We start from the raw sequence: 23,719 nt of genomic DNA, 5'->3' as shown, positions 1-23,719 counted from the left end.
GCATAATTCATTATGTAGGAAATTATGTATAATTTCATACATTCATCTTATATAGTTAGGAAATTGGAGAAGACTACTATCAATGAGAATTTATGACAGGAAAACTGTACATGATTTAAAAATGTTTGAGTCGATAATTTAATAAAAGAAGAATTACAAACAAATCCCAAATAAAAAATTATTTCCTTGTCCCATTTACAGGCCTAACTTTTCCATTTACATATCAAATTTCTGTATTTACAAATAGCTAGGACTTGTGGATAATTAATTTTCTTATTCAGAACTCGTATAATAGCGGCATTTTGATTTCTCAAACCTCCTGCGAGGCCCTCTAGAAACTGTTTCATTTTTGAGTGCCAGAGCAAAACACTCCTAGTTTACATCCAATGATAGTTATCTCCACTTTCATAGGAAACCACACCTCAATATTTTAGGGGTCATGTCCTAAAATCATACCCAAAAAAGAAGCACAAAAGATGAACCAAACTATCCCCACCTAACAATTTTTTACGTACTTAGTAGAAAGGTTACAGTTCCAAAATATTTACACCAAAAGGATATGACATGCCAATCTGTCATTATAAAGGTTTAGCAGAAGCAGCATCAATGTAAGCAATAGCCTCCGCCTCTGAGAGCTGTCCTCCTTCTACTAAGCCTCTAATTAAGGTGTTGGCATAAGCTTTATTAGGGGCACGCAAAGGAAGCCTCCCAGATTTGAAGCTTTCAATATTAGAAAGTGAACATCTGTTTGAAATCAAATCAAAGGTAATATAAATATCAAGTTAAAGTCAAAATGGATCAGTGATAAGTCACCAGTGTGTGATTACTCACGTCACGGTAAGAATTGGAATATTCTGCTCCTTGCCCAAATATACAACATTACCATACCAAGCACCCTGCACCCCATTGAGGAGCAATGAATTACAGCAGACATAAACATAATGGCAAAGTCATATCAAAGGAAGGAGATCAAAATAATAAATAAAAAATGCGCCAATATCTGTAATTAAAAAAAAAAAAAAAGGCGCAACCGTCCAAAAGACTACCTCGATAACCTCCAGGGAATCAAATTCCTTGCTAGTGGTAACATTCAGGGCAGTTGCGTCGAACAAGGGAGAACCAATATTCTGACTTCGACCATTTTCCAGAAGTAAAAGATCATTTAACTGCTCCAGTCTGCGATAAACATTGAAGAGAACGTCATATAAGCTCCATTTGATACACACACACACACTCTGTGAGTGTGTGTGTGTGTTTGTGTAAGAAAACCAAAAATCAGATTGGACAATGCCATGCTCCATCATTAAGCTTTGGAGCCGCATACTGTTTCTGCTAACAGGAGATTTGAACAGCAACAAAGAGCTTGGTCAGTTCACTTACGAAATTTTGTACAGGCACATGTAAGTGTTGTCCTCATTGCTCGTTTCGGGATTAAGGAGAGCAAGCGCTCCAGGACCCCATGTATATGAGGAATCACGACCAAAAAAGAGACGGCAAGGGAATGTTTTCCACAGGATCTCCCTCGGTGGCTTTGTGTCCATTGCACCAGAACATTGCATTTGCATGCCTTCCACCTGATTATCATTTCAAAAATCGACATAAAAAGTAGATAACAGATACATAGCTCTCAAATGTTAAAGGATATAGGCTTCAGAACCAGGAAAAGCAAGGGAGGCGGAAATTTTTTTCCTACAAATCACAAAAAACTGATGCTTCATAATATCCTAAAGCGTGGAAATACAAAACTTTGTCTTGTCAGCTCTAAGAAGCACAATCCTTTTCACAAAAAAATGACATTCCAGGCCCTGAATATCTCTCTTAATAGCAATTTAACATTGACCATTCCAGAAAACAATGAGTGGAATCATTAAGATGAATTAAAAGTCTATCATCTGTTTCAGAATTGCATAGATGATAAAATAAATTGGAAGGTCGCATTACCTTTCCGCCCGCTATGTAGCACAGAAATCTTGATTGCCACATATTTAGTCCATATGAGGCATACCATATGAAAATATTCGAGAGTTCTGATCGCCATGAATAAGTAGCAGAAGTTGGTTGATCTGCACAAAGTACAGGGCTTGTCAACTGATGAACACGGGAGAGCGGGGAGGGGAGGTCTCTGATTAATCATAGAGTTTACCACGACTGTCTATATCAACATTCAGCTTGGAAAGGGGCTCTATAACACCCTGAAGTAGCTCTTCCAGATTCTCAGAAATCTTTGGACCCTTATCATCCTCCGTCTCAGATTCAGAGCTTGAGATCAGAGTATGCTATAGCGGCCAATAATTATTGCCACAGATATTTTAGGATAACAGATAATATGTCAGCAAGAAACAGACAAATGATCAGGCAAGGGTGCAAGAAAGACATGCACAACTGTAACAATATAGCAGGACAAAAATGTTCAGCATGGCTTTTTTTTTTTTTTGGGGAACTTTACAGAGAAAGCAGCATTGACAGCTTTACAATGAAAACTCGACTTTTTTTTCTCAAATTACGTATGCCATCAGATGCTGACAAATAAAAAGCCAATACAACTCTTCATCACAAAATGAACTAGGAGATATTTTACAATAATCAACCTTCGCATAAAAGAGAGTCTATTTATATTAATGGTGCCCTTTGTAAAAATATATTACCACACAAGAATGATTAGCACTCAAAACAGTTCTTATTAAAAGTTATTTTTGAATTCTCTAAGATAATTTATCAGCTAAACCAACTACCAAGGAACGGAGCACAAGAATGAAAAAAGGGTTACCGGAGGTGGTGCTATTTGACAAATCAAAGTTTCAGGTAACTTGCTGGCAAGTGTTGGCCAGAATGGACTTAATTGCTGGCGGACCTGCAATGAAATATGCACATACCCTTAGCATAGAAAGAAACCCTTCTACCAATTACTCTTAACCTTTATTGACAAATGAGCTAGAAATAGTAGAGGGAGAGAAATGGAGATTCTAGGAATGACCAGAGGCCTTACAACATTTACATTCTTACCTCAACACAACACCCGAGCTGAGGTGGAGATACTTCTACAGTTCTACCTAACTATGGCTACTCCCAATTTTCTTTTTCCTCACACTTGAAGGAATAATAAGGAGGAAATATTTTTACCGCTTGTATAACATGCCATGTAGACTCAAATGGATAGGCCTCTGAGGATCCTGCAATAGACTTCTCTTCTAGTAAAACTTCCACACAAGCAAGCATTGAATTTGCTATTGAATTAAGATTATATCCTCCTTCTAACACCAGCACAATCCTACCTTGTGCAAAATTCATCAACTGGAATTTACAACAAAGAGAATATGTAACAGTCAATAGTCATAGTGAAGTGAAAAACATAATAAATGTCTTCTCAAATTTGAAAGTTAACAAAATAACATTTAAAAAATAATAATATCAATTAAAGAAAGAATTGCAATTCATGATAGAACAAGGAAAGAGGGCAAACATAAAATTGGAAAAACATAGGTTTACAAAGAAATTGGCGCATTTGCTAGCAAACCTGGTCCTCATTGTAAGCCTTGAGAGGCTTTCATGCGGTTATAATTTCAGATGCCGGTACCAAGAAATTGACAAGATGCAATTGCCCACATATCACAGTAGTTAATTTTAGAAAGGAATAAACATTACAAATGACAATAAACAGACAAAGGAAACGAGTTGATATCTGAAAATTAACCTTTTCCAACATAACTGAATAACCATATGGGGTGACACGACATCCTCCCAAAGGGTCACCGACAGCTGTAACATTAAAATAAGCAATAATATTATGAAAATTTATGGAGGATAAATAATTAGAAAAAGCAATCAAACCACTCCCAGTTGACCTCAGAAAAATATTAAAAACCTACCACACTGAAAACGAACCTAACCTTACATTGTATCAGCAGCAGATGCAAAAATGGTTATTTATACAAAAAATATAGTTATCAGTAAGTACCAAACAGCATTGTCTTAATGAACTGTCATTCATCCCTCAGAATTGATAAGTTCCAGTGTTTCAACACTCCAGGTTACATTGTATCTGCTTGGGTCAGTTGTTTAGAGTCTTGAGACATTTGAAAGGCTCTTATCAGTACATGTTAGCAGCGTTTGGTAGATGAGAATGAAAATGAGACTTAAAATAGAATCTTCGGGCCCTAATCAATGTATCAATATATAATATAGCATTATTCATATGCCAGGTATGGAGGCCGTATTCTGGTTATATTTGATATGGCATGGAAAGTAATGGGGATGCTATTTCATTTGTAAGCTTGCTTGAATGAAAACAACACATTAGTAAAGCTGGACAAATGACTACAATGTCTCTAATTTAAAAAAAAAAAAAAAAGTATCAAAATGTTCACTTTTCAACATTTTGAGTCTATTGAAAAATTTTAAAATAATATTAATTGTTGATAAAAAAAAATATCACAGCTTTTGATGCCTATAAAGCTAGGAATAACATCTTTACTATTACCAACAGTCCCGCAAGCATCAAATTGAATGAGTGAGGAGCAGTATTATATCTGCGTTGCTGAAAGCATTAAAATGAACGAGGGCATGAGGGTATATTTTCATCTCATTCCAAGGAATGAGATTGCATTCCATCATGTTGGCTAAAGAATTAGATTCCCACAGAAATGTGGGGGCGTCCAAACCCACAAAATGGGAATCACTTGTACCAATCACTCAAACTTTCATTCTTATTCCCTTTTCATTCTCATCTACCAAATATAGCACAAGACTTTAATCATTTATCCAACTCCAAAAATAGTCTCAATTCCACACTCATTTTTATCATATGAACTTTATGATCAGGACTAGAAAGTAGCACTATAGCATGAAAAATAAAACATGTATACCACTGCACAACTAATAAATAGCAAACAATAAACATGTAATCGAAGAGAAATCTAAGAGAGGTCACCAGTCCCATCCATGAAATAATTCAAGTACGCATCCAAAGAACACTAATAAAGAGCACATCCCAAACGGGGCCAAGGAAAAAAGATACAAGAGAAAATATCAAATGTTACTTATCCAATGTATACCTGCATCAAATCCAGCAGATACTATAATTATATCCGGATTAAATTCCTTGGCAACAGGGACCAAGATGTGATCCCAAACTGCAAGGTAGTCTGCATCACCACATCGCCCATTTTCCCAAGGCACATTAACATTAAATCCAGCGCCTGGTCCTTCTCCAATCATCGTATAAAAACCATCATCATTTGCTGGATAGAAACTCCCAAATTCATGCCTGCATGAGCCAAAAAGCTTATAAACCTTGGGATGAATTATTGAAGTGATATAACAATGTCTTAAAAAGCCTAAACTGAAAAATACTTCTCAAAGACCCAGACCCCATCCTGTCCGCTACAGTTTTAATACACTTGCACATGCATCAACCCACATTTATGGACTCAAAGCACCAGTATAGCATTGGTAGATCCACCAAGTCATCCTATCATGACTAGATTATCGGATCAATGAAACTATAAGTTAACATCTAGGTGTGATTAGCAAAAATCCTAGATGCTCAATAAATATTCATAACTGTACCTATGAACAGAGAAGAATAAAACACGAGAATCATTCCAGAACGTTTTTTGAGTGCCATTTCCATGATGAACATCCCAATCAACAATTAAAATTTTCTTCACACCTAATTCGGGCTGTCATACACAAGACAACATCTGAAATGTGAGGTTAGGAATCCCCAGCAAGTGGCTGATTAAAGGCTTAAAATCAAGTGATAACAGTCGATACCCACTCTTTCATCTAGGAGATAACTTGATGCAACGGCCACATTGTTGAATAGACAGAACCCCATGGCTTCATCATGTTCTGCATGATGCCCTGGAGGCCTGACAATAGCAACAGCAGAATTCAATTCCCCCTTTGCGACTTTCTCAACAACCTAGATTTCAAAATATTTTTAGTTCAGGCTCAAATTCTTTATATGGACAGAGATTGAACAATAGAAAAAAAGAAGAAAAACATGCGCACAAACTCTCATATTTTAACAAATTAGCTTGGATCTCATATGCTACATTAAGTTTAAGAAATATGCCATACCGTTCGTAACTTACTAATAGTGCAGTTTGTGAGGGTTTTATTAGATATAGATGTAGAAGTTGCTTAAATATTATGCAAGTGCAGTGATTAGTACTAAAATTTACAATCAATTGCACATATGAAGCAAATTAAAACCAAGATAGGAATTTGATTCGGTTCAAAAGTTTACATCTTTTTTTTCCCCCCATGAAAGCTCAGAATCTTATTAAACATAAGTTATTGAAACTAAAGGCTCAGTCTTTGTCTTATTGCTAGAGATGGCAAACATATCAGGCTGGCCCATACAGGCTTGGCCTGTACCGGCTCTATTTATTGCAATAAGTCCAAGGGTGTAATTGATGAAAGACTGATGGGAAACATAATCAGCGTTAGTGTATTCCTATCCTAAAATAACTAGGATTCTTTGTTTTATTTAAATTATGATATTGCATTAGCATATCCAGGTTGTTTGGATTTAATCTAGTTTTAAATTGATCAATCTTTTATTATCTAGATTTAAATAATCCGAAAAAAGTTTCTCATCTTTAGGATTATAGTAGTTTAACTAACATTAGGAATAAGCACCAAGATTATTCATTTTATTGACTTTTTACCCTCACTGTTTTCCATCAAAGCCTTTCTCAGGAAGAAAAGCAATGCAAACTCCCGAAATTTGTACTAGTTTGTTTAAGTCAACTGCATTTTCGCATGGAATAATGTAAGTGATTCGAATCCTCAAACACAATAATAGCATAAAAAACATTGAGGGCAAGAATGAAAGTAATACAGCAGAAGAAAAAAAATACTGTGTCATCATTCCACTCATTGGCCAGGTTACTAGGAAATCGAATCAAATAGAATCATACATAAACATTACCTCAACAACAGAGCCAGCAGCAAGATAAGCAGCTTCTGAAGAACCCTCGTTAAAATAAATAGAACTCAATTTTGATGCAATCCTATTCCTCCGTGAATTAAACTGTTTCGAGCTGATTTTCTTAATCAGTTTTACATGATTTTTTGAATGCACAGACAGTAAATATCTGTCTTCAGCTTCTTTGGCATCCAAAACCACACATCTGGAACAGGGAAAAACACCCAATTTATTGAGACAAAAAAAGAAAATTGAAATTTTAATCTAATAATCCAAATTTCAGCAACGACACCATAAATTAGACAGAAAAGAATGATTATTGCCCAACTCATTGAATTAAGTCTAAATCACAACAGAGCTCAGATAAGGTCCTGCTCATTTCTTTATCGAGCAAGTCATACCCATCCTCCCGCTGTTAAACCAGCAAGTGGATAAACGAAAATATATTACTGTATCTTCCAATTCAAGCCCACACTTCAGCTCGTCAAAAATCACTGATGGCACTAAAAGCCTCCAACATGGGAGCCACGAAATTACCAAAGAAAATGAAAACAGAAATAAAAACGCACAGCATAGTTTATCTTTCTAGAACGCAAAATATGAACAACTCAACAAAGTCTAGAAATTCCTCATTTTCCCGCGGGCATCCCGGAATAGTAGCGTCACACTCAACTTTGAGCTAAACAAAACAACTCACGTCGCTAGGCCAAAAGGAAAGGTGCAAATTTTAAGAAAACGATAAACAACCTTTCAGGAATACCAGCGTTCTGGAGCTTCTTCCAAATAGCCCTAATCCGGTCTGGGTTCTCAGGATGGTAATCATTGTCTGGAGTGTAGTGCTTACACATCCTCTCATCATACAGCAAACCCACGCGCCGTTGACCGTGGCTACCAATACTGTTGCTCTTGCTCTCACTGTCAAGCTCCACTACCGCCGCATCCATGAAATCAAGGCTTCTCCGCCCCTAGCTTGACTCTCTCTGATTCTGTGTGTGAGAAAGAGAGGGAGAGAAAATTGAAGAGAAGTTCGAGTTCGACACAAGGCAAAGGAAGGCCAGAAATTTTGGAGGCTTTTGAATTTGAAATGCAGCTCTTTTTCTGCCCGAGGATTACTTTATCATTTTCTTATCAAGTTTTCCGTGGCAAATTTTTAACAGAAACCACTCAAATTCGGATGCTGCTGTTTACAGAATTTCTATTACTCAGGCCAGTCGTTAGCTCCGCCATAGAATATCTATCTCCGTTACAGCAGTATGTTATAATATAATATTATTTTTCATCTTAAATATAAAAACTAATTAGCTAATTTAAATAGATTAAGAAAATAAATTAAATTAGTTATTTGTATTAAATGGGTCTTGTCTTTTTTAATATATCTTTACTAATTAAACTAAAACTACTATTATTAGAATGATTATCTTAAAAAAATAAATAAATATGAGAGACAAAATAAATTAAAATCTTATATTTAAAATCAAAATAAAAATCAAATAAAATTTTATATTAAGAATTACTATTGTACTATGTTTTAATGTGTATATATACTCTTTTTAAAAAAAAACCGGAATTCATTCCACTTCAAACGACTAAAGTACAAACTCGGTTAGGTTGTTTGGTCAAACTCCATCTCGTCCGCTACTTCCGACCCAGACAAGATTTAATTAGATTTTATATTTAGTATAGAGTATATAAAATGAAGCTTGGTCAGAAATTTTTTTTTTTAAAAAAAAAATCAATCTACAGTACATGCCAATTTGAAAGAGAAAAAAAAATCAACAACTAAAAGATTCTTCCTGTGAATATGACTAAACAACTTTTGGCCGAAAAAAAAGAGAATATGACTAAACAACTTAGCGATATTTGGTGGTTCCTACAAACAATTAGCCTCCTAGCACCAATGATATTCTTAAAAAGGACAAGGTGAATTTACCAACCCAAAATATTTTTTCGGATGCAGGAGTATTACGTGGTACATCGAGGGCTTTGAAGGATTTTTTAAGATGTTTTTAGCGTATATAAATATTTTTTTAGTACATCAATTTAGCACTAGGACCAAAAAAATTATGTACTTTAAAGCACCTAAAAAATATTTTAGAGTATTGGATACATCACAAAATATTTTAAGGTATTAGATGTATTTTAAAAGAAATATTTTGAGATGCTAAATGCATCTTAATCCTTCTTAAAATGATCGTTATCATCACACCCTCTGAAATTAATAGTGGTCAGTGTAAAGACCTTATACTAAGAACGGATGGAGTGTATTAACGAAACATTATTGTTTTTTATTAGAGGATTTTTTTTTTTTGCAGATACTAGAGTTTATTTGCGAGAGTATTTATTATACCAATATATATTATATTGATGATGATAATCTGGGGATAATATAACTAACTTAAATTTTATTATTTTTCATCATTGATACCCGTTGATCAAGATAATAGAAAATTTTTCATCCGCTGTCCAAAAAAGACAACATTTTTCATCATTTGAAAGTCAAAATCTATTATCACTATTTACTCATCAATGTTATATTTAAAAGATTTTTAAATTGAAAGTAAATAATTATAACACTCAAAATAACTAATTAATTGACATTTGATGCGTTATTTTGGATTACTGTTGGCAAAAAAATGAAAAGATACTCCTAACTTTCCGATAGTTTCTAAATACCTCGATGCGCATTCTTCCCTTGACCACGTTAACATTCGTTCGCTCAGGCCGGGCTGTAAAGTCACCCCTCAACTTGATCATGGAAGAAGAAAACTACAAAGCTGAAGTGCGGGGGAAGAAAACAAAATGCAGTTTTGTGCAGCGTTTAATGTCCCTCCTACACTAAACCTTACACACTTTTGTTATGTATTCTGATAGAGCTAAATTTTTATATATTTTATTTTATATTAATTCAGAATTTAAATGATAAATTTGTCTTTAAGTGGTTTTTTTTATATATTATTGGATTAATTGATTGATTTGGGAATTTTCATAAAAATTGGGATTTTTGGATGAAAATATAATTTTTGGTTTCTTATTTTGGGTTTAGAATTAATATTTCCTATTTCTTTAAACTCAATTCTCATATTTTTGGAAAATTGATTTTTGAAAATTTTTTCAACTTCCTACTTTATTTTTGGTGCATATCTAGTACTGCTCTAATCCTAAATATAAAACATATTTTGTCATGTAATTTTTACTACAAAATGGGTCTTATATTTAATTTTGATATGAAATATAACCTACACTAATAGATGCACTTAAATTCTTATAGGTTAAAAAAAACAAAAGAGAAAATCCAATGATGCAAAACTAGTTTTTTTGACTCTCTCTGATTCTGTGTGTGTGAGCAGGAGATGGAGAGAAACTTGAAGAGAAGTTCGAGTTCAAGGGAAGGGAAAGGAAGGCCAGAAATTTTGGAGGCTTTTCAATTTGAAATGCAGCTCTTTTTTTCTAGTCGAGGATTACTTTTTTATTTTCTTATCAAGTTTTCCGTAGCAAAATTTTTTTTGAAGCCACTCAAATTCGGATGTTTGCAGGATTTCCATCACTCAGGCCAGTCGTGGGTTCCTTTCATGGAATTTCCATTTCTATTATATTTTATAATATAATACATCATCTAATTCTTAATATAAGAGTTTATTTAGCTTTTATTTTGATTATAAATATAAGACTTCAATATATTTTATCTCTTATATCTATATTTTTTTTCCAAAATAGTCCTTATAATAATGATAGTTCTAGCTAATATACTTGATTAGCAAAAGTATTTTAAAAAAAATAATACATATTTATTATAAATAACTAATTTAATAATTTTTTAAACTATTTAATTATTCAACTAACTTTTATATTAAAAGATAAAAAGTACACTATTGAACTATGCTTTAATGTAAATAAAAATCAGAATTCATTCCGTTTCAAACAAACAAAGCACAAACAAGTTAAGGCTGTTTGGTCAAGCCCGTCTCTAGGGTTAGGTTGTTCGGTCAAACCCATCTCATCTGCTACTTCCAATTCTAAAGGGGTGTTTGGATGGAAACCAAACCATAGTTTTAGAAATGCTTTTACGGTTTACAAAGTAAATATGTGGATGAGTTTGCCTCGTTTTACGGAAAAGTGCTTCTGAGAAACACTTTTGAGAGTTGCCAAACACCCCCTAAATATAAGTTCAGATTTAATTAGATTTTACATTTAGTATTGAGTATATAAAATGAAGCTTGGTCAAAAATTAAATAGAAAATTCAATATATAGCATATGCCAATTTAAAACAAAAAAACAAAAAAAATCAACAACTAGAAGATTCTTCCTATGAATATGACAAAAGAACTAAGTGACATTTGGCCATTTCTACAACCAGTTAGCCTAGTATCAATAATAATATTCTTAAAAAAGCTAAGGTGCACCTAGCACCTGAAGTATTTTTTTTTAGTGTATCCAATACCCTAAAATATTTTGTTGTGCATTCAACACTATAAAGTATTTTCTTAGGTGCATTCAACATTGTGAAATATTTTTTAATACATCTAGCACCCTAAAATATTCTTTTTGCCTTGGTGCTACATGCACCAAAATATACTTCAGAGTACTGAATGCTCTTTTTTCATCAATTCCTTATTTTTATTCAATTCTGTAAGAGTGAAATCCTTCTGATTCTTAATTTTCATAATATCTAGACTTAGTTCTCCTCTTTGAATAGAGGCTATAGCAATTTTTTTTATATTTTTCAATCTAAGCAGGAGACAATATACTTGGATATTATTCATTATTCTTTCATTTAAGCAATCAGGCCAGTTCAATTGAAAAGGCAAATACCTTCTTTGGAAGCAATTAAGATCAAGAAAACAGCAATAGGAGCTAAATATGCAACAATAATCCAATGGTGCATACCCAGACCAAAACTAAGTTCCTACTCATGACCCACGTAACAAGCTACACCAAGTAAGAAGTATAGAACCATTAGTTCGTAAGGACTGCCATTGTATAACCATTCATCACCACAAAATACTTCAAGATGGTAGATGTATCTAAAAAAAATATTTCGGGATGTTGAATGCACTATAACTCTTGTTAAAATGATTGTTATAATCACACTCTTCCCTTGCTGATGAAATTAATAGTGGTCAATGCAAAGACCTTATAATAAGAGCGGATGGAGTTTTTTTTGGCCAAGAAGAACTGATGGAGTTTATTAACAAAACATTATTATGTTTAATGTTTTGTTAGAGTTTTTTTTTGTTTTCCTGATACTAGAGTTTATTTGTGAGAGTATTTATTATACCAATATATATATATTATGTTGACAATGATAATTTGCGGATAATACAACTAACTTAAATTTTAGGAAAAATTATTCTTTTAATCCTTTAACTTTTAACTCACTTATAAGTCAGTCCCTTAACTATAACTTGCTGCTTCTCAATCCTTCAACTTTTTACTCACTTATAACTTAGTCTCTTATCTTTTTTCTGTTAATAAAGTTTGTCCTTTGCTATCACATTTGTTATCCTATGTAACTGCCACATCGTATCTCACATCCATGTAACTGCCACACTAGATACTATATTAGCATAAGTAAATTTTGTTTTTTTAGAAAAAGACTAATTTAATATTCTTTAATATTATTGAATATCCAAAGTGTGATATGAAGTCATTCAAAAAGGAACTTTGCAAAGAACATCCACTTGTGTGATATGATTAAGAAATATGAATAACACATCAGAATTATTTAACGGTAGGCTTTTAGAAGCTCGAGAGCTTCCAATCATTAGTTCGTTAGAATGGATTCGCATTTACATCATGACAAGATTTCAAGCAAATAAAAGAAAGGCAGAGAAACTTAAAAGTCGTGGAAGTAGTGTATGCCCAAATCCAAAGCAGAGGTTGGATAAAGAAATTCATGAATCACGAAAACAAGTTGCTCGACAAGCAGGAGAATTTGAATTTGAGGTCTCTTGTTACTCACATAAATTTTCAGTTGACCTTGCTTCTAAGACTTGTGCTTGTAGATTGTGAAACTTGACTGAGATACCTTGCAGGTTTGTTACAAATTTTAGAGTTATGTTGGAGTTTTGAATCATAAGTCTATTTTAGATTTTACTAACATTCTACTGATTTTCTATTTCAGGCATGCAGTTAGCTCTATTTATGCAAAATGAGAGGACCCTCATTATTATGTGCATTATTGCTTAAAGATAGATGCTTATATTGAGTGTTACTCTCCCATGATGAAACCAATTAATGGACAAGAAATGTGGGAAGCAACAAATAGGAAGGAGATAGACCCTCCATCTTATCACAGAAGACCAAGAAGACCTCCAAAATTAAGAAGAAGAGCATCCAATGAGCCTTCACAACCTAATAAGATTCGAATGACAAATGCACGGCTTCAGTGTACTTCTTGTAAAAACTATGGGCATAATAGAAAAACATATACTGTTGGAAGAAACTCACAACAAGAGTCTACTAGTACAATACCTCCACCATAAACCTAGCAGGGCAAAAGCAAGTATAAGATGAAGTTGATGTTCTTTGCAAAGTTCCTTTTTGGATGACTTTATATCTTAACATAAGGCTGTGATGTTCTTTGCAAAGTTCCTTTTTAGATGACTTTATATCTTAACATATGGCATAGCCCTTTTTGGATGTATTTGAAATATTATTTTGGACGACATGTCAATATTTTTTTGATGTCAAACTATGGTCCAATTTGATTAATTACAGCCAATGTTTTAGTATTGTCACTGGTATGATACAAATTAGTGCCAAATTGCACTCTATAATTTAGCATCATATTACACAAAAATGGCAGCTTGCTCTATTGTTCACTCATTAATTGTTGCCAGCTTGTTGAGGGTTCGAACCCTAGTATCATACCTGTCTGTATGTGCGTGAATCTATTTAGTCCTATTACATGAAAATGGCAAGGATTGAAGTAAATAGATACTGATATAAGTATGCTAAATTGCTAATTTATTAATTTCCAATAAGGTCTACATGTACAATATAGTACATCTTATCAATTTTACCATCCTAAATAATTGAGTTCTCTGTCTCTAATTCTTGGGTACAAATGGTAGTCTCAAGATCAACTAATTCCTAGTAGACACCTTCAATGCTTCCCACTTCCTCTTTGATCCTCCCCTCTCACTCTTCTTGCTCTTTGATCTTCACCAATGAAACCTCTTCTTGTGAATGCTAAGTAGCTTCAGACAATATGCCAATGATCATTCTTTTGCAAAAGATTTGGAACTTGTCCTATTATATAGAATAAGCAAGATCACAAATTCCGCACAGTCATATAAACAGAGCAACAATTTTATATGAACACTTGTATATGCAAGTATTTCATCTCTTTAGTATAATATTTCATTAGAGAACATCTAGATACCCAAATGTAAAAGCCCGAACAGGTTGTAGTAGCCTCTCGACATAGACCCTTTCCATTTAGAATTGCTTCCTTCAGCTTCCTCAATCTTTAAGGGAAATGAATTGCTTCCTTCACCCATATCAAGAATTAATAAGATATCCTTTGAAATACTATGTGGCTAGAAAAATGGTTCCACACAAACCATACTACAATTCCACTAGCTAATCTCATTTAGATGCAAAAAAACACATTCTAATTGATTCTTAAAAGTCATTACAACAGAAAAAATGAAGTACCCAAATTTTTAAGAGAACAAAGCAAATCTAATTAATGAATCATTCTTGTAGAAGATGCCAAGAAGGAATTTTTAGATCCACTTCCTCCACGCCTTTATCAGTCGAATGAATAGGATGATTTTTAACACCCAAGTGAATAATAGAACCCACAGCTTACTTAACCCAGCTATTGTGAGAAGCCATCAATGGAGAGAAAAGGATGACGTTCTACACAAGTAGACAACCATAAGGAGGCGAACTTTTTTCAACAGTCTAAACAACACGAGACGCAAGGAATGAGGATGTGAGATTTGAAACTCTTTCTAAAAAACAAAATTTACTTATGCTCATATGATATCTGATGTGGTAGTTACATGAAGTGAGATACAATGAGACAGTTACATAGGATAACAAATGTGATAGCAAAAGACAAACTTTATTATCAGAGAAAAGATAAGGGACTGAATTATAAACAAGTAAAAAAATTGAAGGATTGAATCACAGCAAGTCATAGTTGAGGAATTGAGTTATAAATGAGTTAAAAATTGAAGGATTAGAAAAATAGTTTTCCCACAAAAAAATGAAAAGATGCTCCTAACTTTCCGATAGTTTCTAATACATCAATGCACAATCTTCTCCTGACCATGTTAATATTCAGTCGCTGCAGACCAGGTTGTAAAGTCACCCTTCAACTTGATTTAACCATGGGAGAAGAAAACTACAAAGCTGGAGTGCGGGGGAAGAAAACAAAATGCAATTTTGTGCATCGCGTAATGTCCCTTCATTTACAATAAACCTTACACACTGTAGCATTAAGATTGAAATGGTTTTTGAAAACTAATTGACAAACTATGTGATAAATCTGAGCGCTAGCAAGCATTTTCTGTACTTGTTCGTGGGTTAATTCTTGTCTATATCCACCATTCTGAACTTCAGCCTGGGCATTGGACCACAGTGCTACTTCCAGAATACCTCTTCTTTCTCTCTACAAGCTAAAAAGCCATTCAGATTAAAAGCCGTACCTCAAGGTCTACCCTTCATAATAAAACAGGACAGCTTCCGGTGCGACTATCATCTAAATCAGCAGGTTTCTGTACATCTCTTGCATTAGATTTGTTGTATAAGCTAAGGGGGCTTTCTCTGAGCTAATGAGTATCACTACCTGATGACATTTCCATACAAGTCATAAACACTCTTTAACTTCAGACTCGGATGTTGTAAACTTTCTTCCTGGACTGCTTCAAAACCTGGTGGAGCATCCCTTGTGTTCATAATTTTATGATAATCCTGGACTGACTTCAATGGAAATTTGTCAAAAGGAAACTCTACTTTCATATTCTTTCTAAGATCGGCAGACAAAGATGGTTTATCACTAACATTCAAATTCGAACCACTGGAAGTGACTAAGGTCTTCTTATCTTCTGTCTTCTCAGAGGTGTACTGACGTATCGCCCCTTCACCAGAATTAATAGGGAAATTTCCGGGTCTGTCTCTGCGATTCTCAACTGAAGCGATGCTCTCTGACTTCAGACTCGGATGTTTCGAACCATTGAGTTCACGGACTCCTTCAAAACCCGGTGGGGCACACCTTGTGTTCATAATTTTATCATAATCCTGGGTACACTTCAATGGGAATTTGTCAAAAGGAAACTCTGTTTTGATATTCTTTCGAAGATCAGTAGGCAAAGATATTTTATTATCTTTAGCCTTCTCAGAGGTCTTCTGAAGTATTATCCCTTCCCCAGAATTAATAGAGAAATTTCCGGGCTTGTCTTTGCGATTCTGAACAGAGTCAACTCTACCCAACACATCCTGTCCTCCAACCATGTCAATATCCATGTCAACAGCCTCTGTGTCAGTTAACTCTTCAATGGCTCTACCTTCTTTAAGGCGAAAGACACCCCACAGGAAATTCTTAGCATTTAATCTTTCAATACTACCTGTGAACACAATTTCATGACGTCTTTATGAAGAAGTCGAAGGAAGTGCAACAATAGCCAGGCAGGATATTGGGCAGGTAAACAATTACCAAAGCACTCACTCGAAAAGCAGAACGATCAAACAACATTGAATCTAATGTTTAGAAACTGCAGCCTCCATTCTGCAGTTTTCTATCAATAATCCTGAATTTATGAATCTACACGTAGCGCACACATAGAAGCATAGACGTGACAATTATAAAAACAACTAATATATAAAAACGATAACAAAGTACCATACCCTGGGAGTCCTCATTTAGCTGTTTCGAAGTAAACACCAACAACTCCACTCCATCAACAACGCCTCTCAACATAGCGTTTTTGGCATCCAAGAACTCAAATATGTCATTTAAGTCCTGTCTAGACCTACAGTTAATAGTGAATACCAGTATGAGCTACTTGCACACCATATAATTGTATGACTCCAAACCAAGAGGACCATCAGTAAGAGGCAAAAGCTGACCTCTCACAGTTATCTGAAGGAAAAAAGTACAATGCCACGTCTTGAAGTCCCGGACAGTCATTCTGGAACAAATCTATCAAGAAACTGGATATAGGTAGGGGTTGCACCTCAACAACTGAGGGCAGTTTGCATGCATAATAGAATGCTTTACAATGAACAGTGCATGGAGGAAAAGCCTCCAATCCATCATAAAGTTCGCGCAATGCAGCGTTTTGAAATTTAAATCCGCCCCTAGAAAATGGCCAAAAGCACATAGTTTGAAGGTCATTACAACTGTATTCGTGCCACTAAACCAAAATATATGCAGGCTTTACCAAGTAGCAATAATTGACTAGGACATGCTTTGGTCGAGGAGGATCCAGGGAAAGGGAAGGAAGTGAAATTTCAGTTTTGGCATTTTCTTACTTTAGATTTAAATAAACATTTAATATTGAAATTGAAATTTCACATACCGTTCCTAACCCCAATCTCCTCAATCCAAAAATACCACAAGTGAAGGGCAATGATATGCCATGAGATTTGGAACCAAAATACTGCTCCACAAGTGCAAAATTATGTTGTAACACAACCAGTTCTTTGGTAAGCAGTAGGTTTCAATTAAAAGCAAAGCAATTTCTCCACTTCAAAAGCCAGGGAAAGGGGGATAGTCTGTAATTCCCAAGTTCCAGCCAATCACAATAACCTTGCTTTTCTAATGCCAGCAATTGGTTGTTCCATGCAAAATGCATGCATAAGGCCATTTCCTTCAAAGATTCCCTCATATACCTTCCCCACAGCTAATTTCAATTCAATGAGGGGGAAAAAAGGGAATACAAGCATTACAATTATGATTGGTTTGTGTTCCACTGATACATCGTTTTTTTCCGACATAAGTAATATCTGTTATGGGTATGGAAGCACTGAAACTCTCTTGTACACATCCACGTTCATAACTATAGAGGCTTATGTGCATAGGTATGCTTACAGATATACATCTATATAGTCCTTTTAGCCATCTTAAAAGTTAATATCCTACAAGTTATAGATTAAACTGAGAAGTAAATCTAAAAGTTCATTCCTGCCATGGATGGGATTACAAAGTGAACTTTTTTTTTTTCCGGCCAGACAAAGTGAACTTCACTATAAAGGTAAAAGATGAAAGAATAAGTAATAAAGAACATATAAAAGGTTACATACTTCCAGGCAGCATATGAAGAGGGCATGCAGCAGCGATACAGCATAAAATTCATCTGAATGCTCCCCAGGTCTCTCTTATCAACATTAGATCTATCATATTCACCATTAGCACAGACAACACCTGATCACACACCAAAAAGAATATACGCATATATATCAGATGCAGGGATGGAATGAGAGAAGTCGGGTTAAAAACCCACAGTTTGTATGTGACCAAAGCCTTAATTTGTCTTCATTTGCATGATGAGATTTTAAAAGCTAATGCAACAAACTATGGTAGACAAAGTATCCTAGCTTTTCGGAGATGTAGAAGTAACAGACAAGATAGAAATATGCTGTGACAAAGCAATTATTAAGATAAAAATTCTACCTGAATCAACAACAGGCAAAGACTGCCCAACTTGTATAGCTGCACTTGGTTCCTTCTTGTTAGGTGTTTCTACCAGCTGATCCAAGATTTCAGCTGGAACAGGCACAAACCATTCCTTAGTGCATATGAATAAACTTTTCTACGTATAAATGATGAGATGCTAAATTTTAAGTTAACATACTATGGTCAAAAGTGACAAACATGAAGCAAACAAGTAATTTTATATAACTACAGAAATATCGTACAAGGATGAACAAGAGGTGAAAATCTTCCCACTTGTGAAGCTGCACATGGTTCCTTTTCTGTAAGCTTCTCCAACTCCTGATCTAGGGTTTCAGCTGCAGCTAATATACATTGTCCATTAGTAATTGATCTTCCCACACATGCTCCTAATATGGTATACAAATTATTTTGTTCAGAATGCCTGCTTCTGTGGTTACAGAACATAATCACAGGCAACATTTCAAAGGAGTGATACCTTGCAATCAAATCTTCCAGAAGAATGTGTCCACAGCCTTACCTTATTCTATTTAATATCTATATTATTTAGCAATTGTATCCCAATTCATATTCATAGCATAATATATTTCAAAAGGAAGCCACTTGATTTAAATCAGATAAAAGTTGCCCATCTAGCCCAATGCATACCTTCGTGCTTTTTGTAAGCAGTGGACGCATTCTGGTACTACTTGTTATTTATCAAAATCGAGAAACTTGTTTGACACTAGGATATGATCCGCCACCGAATTAGTTTCAAATAATTTACTTAACAATTTGTTTACATCTTTTTATTGAGTGTAACACAGGTCACCTGCTCCCCTAATTATCTGTGAACTATAATTAGTTTGGGGTCATCAAATTACTTCGTATCTCAGCACCAAAGAACCAGAAAGAACGAAGAGACAACATATCTTTGAGCAAGTATGTCACCCAAGAACAATAACTTGTGCAAAGAAATAAGCAAGCAAAACATTTAAGGATAAAATAGCCCATAACTATGACAGATCGGAGATACCTTCAGTGCTAATTGGAAGAGGGCTTGCTTGTGTAGAATACGATGCTTTATCATCACCTTTAAGTGCATTTGCTCTAAAAGTTTCGCCTTTGTTGACCGGTTTGATGAAACTTGAGGAGTGGTCTCTCCAATCACATTCCCTTGACCAGTCTACAGAGATTCCAATAAAGTTAGAATTTAATACCACACACAGCATAAAATTATATTTCCATCAAATGCCTTGCATGCGCAAGTATGTGAAAGTTTTTTTTTTTTTTTTTTTAAGGAGGGGAGGAGGGACTAGATAGACAGAGACGATCGAGGGTGTTACCTTTCGCCAACGAATGACTAGTTTGTTGATTAGTTATTGTAGTCTTTTGAGCTCCACTGTGTCTAGAAAGCTTCCCATGTCCCACAGGTGGTGGGATGGAAGTAGGCTTCACATTCATAGATGAAACCTTTGCACTGATATTTTTTGATTGCCCATACATCTTGTGCATAGAAGAATTCGCAGGAAAAGATTTTGAGGACACTTTACCACCACAAAGTCTAATGGCTTCTTCCTCGGGAATGAATTTCACTTTCCCAGTTCCACCGACTTTTTGGCTTCTAGAACAAGTTTGCAAGCCAGAATTATGCATTTTACATGGACTGGTTGAGTGCATATTCTCATGCTCAGCTATATCAGAAGTATCAAATCCTGGATCTCTTGAGAAATTCTTGTTTTCAGCATATTTTAACGACACTGTATCATTCCCAGAATCGCAAGTTTCACAAATCCAATCATCAGGAACCATTTTAAGAAAAACTTTCATACAGTAACTGCAAACAGAGAGAAATAACATTATTTCAGGATGAGATTTATCTAGCAACACTACAAAAGCATTCATCTAGAAAATTGATTAAATATGTCAAGCATCCCAAGTATTCTTTAGCCCTCTGATTCACATCACAAAAAATTACTGAACAAATAAAAAATAAAACGGTGAAAAAGGCTTTTCTCTTTTCTCTTTTCTTTTCTTTTTTTTTTTTGGGGATAGCATAGCAACAATCAAACATAAAGGCAAGTAAGTGAATTTGATGGATGAACAAGAAGGTCAGGCTTATAAATGAACTAGTTATCTAAATGATACCCCACATTCCCGACAAATTGGATATGTACATTCAAACGGACAAGGGAATTAAGACAAGAAATCATTACACATGTGCACGAGCTACTTTGCATTTGGTGCAAGCAGCAATTACTTCAGGGTAACCAACGTCACCACACACGTCACAAGGTTCAACCTGCAATGAAAATGATCGCCCAAGTTTTTAAAATATCACTTGTACAGAGAAGCCAAGTCTTTCTTGATAGATATTTCAATCTTAAGTATTCATTCATCTTCCTCCCTCCTTTTGAGTAAGTAAAGTCTCTCAACCATAGAAGTTTATATTATGTCATGGGTTAAAACTTACAACCATAAAACAGTTAAGGCAAGACAAATGAGCAGCGTGAAGCCCCTATATGATTTTAAATGAATAAGGTGATATACGAAAGTGATGTTTCTCCTTAGAGTCATAAGCACACAACACATGATCATGCTAGAAGAATTTGGAATGATGTCATTTGTTCTATCATTATTCTTCTATGAAGAGGCAATGCTGATATATGTACCTATAACGAAACCAGATAATTGGTGTAAAGGTTAGAAAAATGTCCCATTCCCCGTCATTGCTTTCTAGCGAACATGCATTTCTGGTTCCTTAATTTTGCTTGAGATTTTACCTTTTTCCTGTAGTTGGTTATAATTTGTCCTCAAAATTAAACTCATCCTTCATCTTCATCCCTTAACTTACATTTCGTTTCAGTTTTATCCATTAATTTTACTTTATATTTCACTTCCATCCTTTAATTCTATTCTTTTCCAATTTAATTCTTCGACTTCCAAAGACTATTCATATGTTTCTTTCCCTCTAGCACCCTCAAATTAAAACGGCTAAACAAAGAAAATCCAATTCCGGCCAAAAAACCCAAAAAGCAAAATGTCCTGTAAGGCTTATTGGTAACTTAATTCTAGTATCATATCACCAGCAACCAGGAAGCCACATAAGACTTTTCCTTTAAACATAGTAGTGTTAGAAATTTAAGGGGGGAAATTGAATGCTCTTTGTAAGGCAAGGGACTATACGAAAATAAAACAAATTTAAATGACCAAAGAAAATAGGAGGTAAAGTTAGGGATTAAATTAGAGATGAAGTTAGGAGACAGAAATATAAATCAAGATAAAATTAGAAGATCGAATTGGGACAAAACGAAATTAAGGGATTAAAGTGAAAATTAAGGCAAGGCTAAGAGATTAAATCTATATTTTACCCAAAATTTTTCTGTTGACCATTGAGGATAGAAAGGATTGGAGCCACTGGATTAAGATTATGCTCATAAATAACATAGGAAAAAAAAGGGCACGACTATAATACTAACAACGGACCAAAATGTTATGAATCTTTTTCTCCGTGAGTTGTTAGCATTGCGATACATCGCAGAAGCGTTGTGCATGTTAATTTATAAATCAATATCGCCTAAAAGCACTAATATTTACAACCGGGCAGCCCTGTTATTATAGCTCCAGGCTCCAGTGACATCTAAGGAAATATATATATATATATATATATATATATATATATATATAACACGTGCAATTTATAAGATCCAGCTCTGTTTTGTCGGTGTGTGTCTAAGCGCATGTATTAAGTCATAATCATATAATTAATCATTAATACATAGACGTAATTTATAAAGACATCAAACCAGCATCGAAACAGTCCTATCAGTTTTTCCCCCCTATCGAGGTTAATGCATTGTTTGCAACTCTGACCTGGCCCACTCAACCTGGATTTCCAGATCTTTCTAAGGTGGAGGTTTGGGATGTGTCGACTCCATTCTATCTACTAACTTTTTTATTTACTCTTTTACTCTCCACCCTAAAAAGATTACGCGCCACATCCATTATGCTAAAATCTTATTCGCATTAAACTTTCAAACAACCTAGTGGTCGCCTCCCTCACCCCATTCCAAATCTTATTTTACACAGACTCGCCTTCAATTCCAAAGGGGACAAATAGCAAGAAGTTCCAGTGATGTTTTAACAGTCACGCTAAACATCAAAACAAACGGTCAACCTCAAGGATCCAAACCAGTAATTTACAGAGGCGCATACCATGACCGAAATGACTGAAAACACGTCGAGAGTTAAAGAGGGGGGAATTCATACAAGAATGTCTCAATAATGTAGGACGAAAACAAACAAGCATGGAGAAAAATGCTGTTGGAGTAGGGTTTTCTGGGGCCTCTTACGCTGTGAGTGTCGCCTTGTTGCTGCATTTCCATGATTGTTGATGGCTTGTTGCTGCAACTTTTTGGAGCTTCTTGTACTGAAAGGAAGGAAAAGCGAAAGGTGGCAATGCATAGAAATGGAAAGACGGACCGACGAAGGAACTGGAGCGGCCCCACTGAGCCAGTCAAGAAAGGGAAAATGACAGAGTGGCGCGATGGAGCGGACGAAAATCCCGTTGATGCACTCATGTACTTGGGTGGGGCCCACCAGATGAAGATAAACGGTGATGATTGGGAGGAGATGAAGCTTGACCTGATGCGCTTTAACGGCTGTGGGCCTGCCCTCCATATTCACATGACAAATGATTGTTTAATCAAATTACAGTAAGCACGCGACCAGCCATAGCCCATAATCATTTGTGGGGAAGCCGTTTCTCCAGTGACCTCCCGTCTGCTCGTGGCGTGGGACGCGGCGGTTGAGGGCTAAAATGGCTTGATTTAACGCCAATCAAAATGTTGTCTCAAACCCACGATTTACTGGGCAAAGCTTTTTTTTTTTTGTCAACATGTTTCATGTAAAAAAAAAAAAACTTTTAAACTGCATTAACTTTTTTTTAAAATATAACAATTTTTTAATTTTACCCTTATTTGATATTGTAAACCTTTTTGAAAAAATAACTATATACACACAACATAAATGAATAATAAAATATACATTCATGCTAAAAATTTAATGAGATGACATATAAATAGAAGCAAAGAAAACTTTTTTCCTGCTTATAAATAGGATTAGAAGAGTATTCTCTTCATTTATCATTCAGAAAATTAGTAAAAAAAAAATCCCTATT

The 23,719-nt window shown here is 34.9% G+C and overlaps 2 protein-coding genes across 4 annotated transcripts; both read right to left on the bottom strand.

Moving 5' to 3' along the window:
• Positions 1 to 268: 268 nt before the first annotated feature.
• Positions 269 to 19,772, bottom strand: LOC114753431 (histone deacetylase 5). Of its 3 annotated transcripts, none has more exons than XM_028942123.1 (15): positions 19,761 to 19,772; positions 7,682 to 7,920; positions 6,938 to 7,139; positions 5,777 to 5,923; positions 5,566 to 5,678; positions 5,052 to 5,263; positions 3,692 to 3,756; positions 3,121 to 3,291; positions 2,768 to 2,851; positions 2,144 to 2,276; positions 1,942 to 2,063; positions 1,381 to 1,574; positions 1,047 to 1,176; positions 832 to 896; positions 269 to 744 (listed from the first exon to the last, which is right to left on the bottom strand). In XM_028942123.1, exons 2-15 carry the CDS (start codon positions 7,876 to 7,878, stop codon positions 579 to 581), a joined length of 2,001 nt encoding a protein of 666 aa, XP_028797956.1. In that variant the 5' UTR covers positions 7,879 to 7,920; positions 19,761 to 19,772; the 3' UTR covers positions 269 to 578. The 3 variants fall into 3 exon arrangements, with proteins under 3 accessions (XP_028797956.1, XP_028797957.1, XP_028797955.1); XM_028942124.1 differs by lacking the exon at positions 19,761 to 19,772 and having other exon boundaries at positions 3,121 to 3,170; positions 3,273 to 3,291; positions 7,682 to 8,035; XM_028942122.1 differs by lacking the exon at positions 19,761 to 19,772 and having other exon boundaries at positions 7,682 to 8,033.
• On the bottom strand, positions 15,331 to 22,925 carry LOC114753430 (uncharacterized). The gene is made up of 10 exons (XM_028942120.1): positions 22,893 to 22,925; positions 20,757 to 20,842; positions 19,887 to 20,377; positions 19,577 to 19,726; positions 18,807 to 18,905; positions 18,562 to 18,654; positions 18,192 to 18,312; positions 17,016 to 17,246; positions 16,794 to 16,918; positions 15,331 to 16,513 (listed from the first exon to the last, which is right to left on the bottom strand). The coding sequence occupies exons 1-10, from the start codon at positions 22,923 to 22,925 to the stop codon at positions 15,732 to 15,734; spliced, it is 2,211 nt and encodes a 736-aa protein (XP_028797953.1). The 3' UTR covers positions 15,331 to 15,731.
• Positions 22,926 to 23,719: the final 794 nt, after the last annotated feature.

Source organism: Neltuma alba, unplaced genomic scaffold, assembly GCF_004799145.2.
Source record: "Neltuma alba isolate B1F8T4 unplaced genomic scaffold, ASM479914v2 tig00007926_pilon, whole genome shotgun sequence".
NCBI lineage: Eukaryota > Viridiplantae > Streptophyta > Magnoliopsida > Fabales > Fabaceae > Neltuma > Neltuma alba.
Note: the sequence above shows the minus strand (reverse complement) of the source record. Positions and strands in the feature narration are given on the sequence as shown.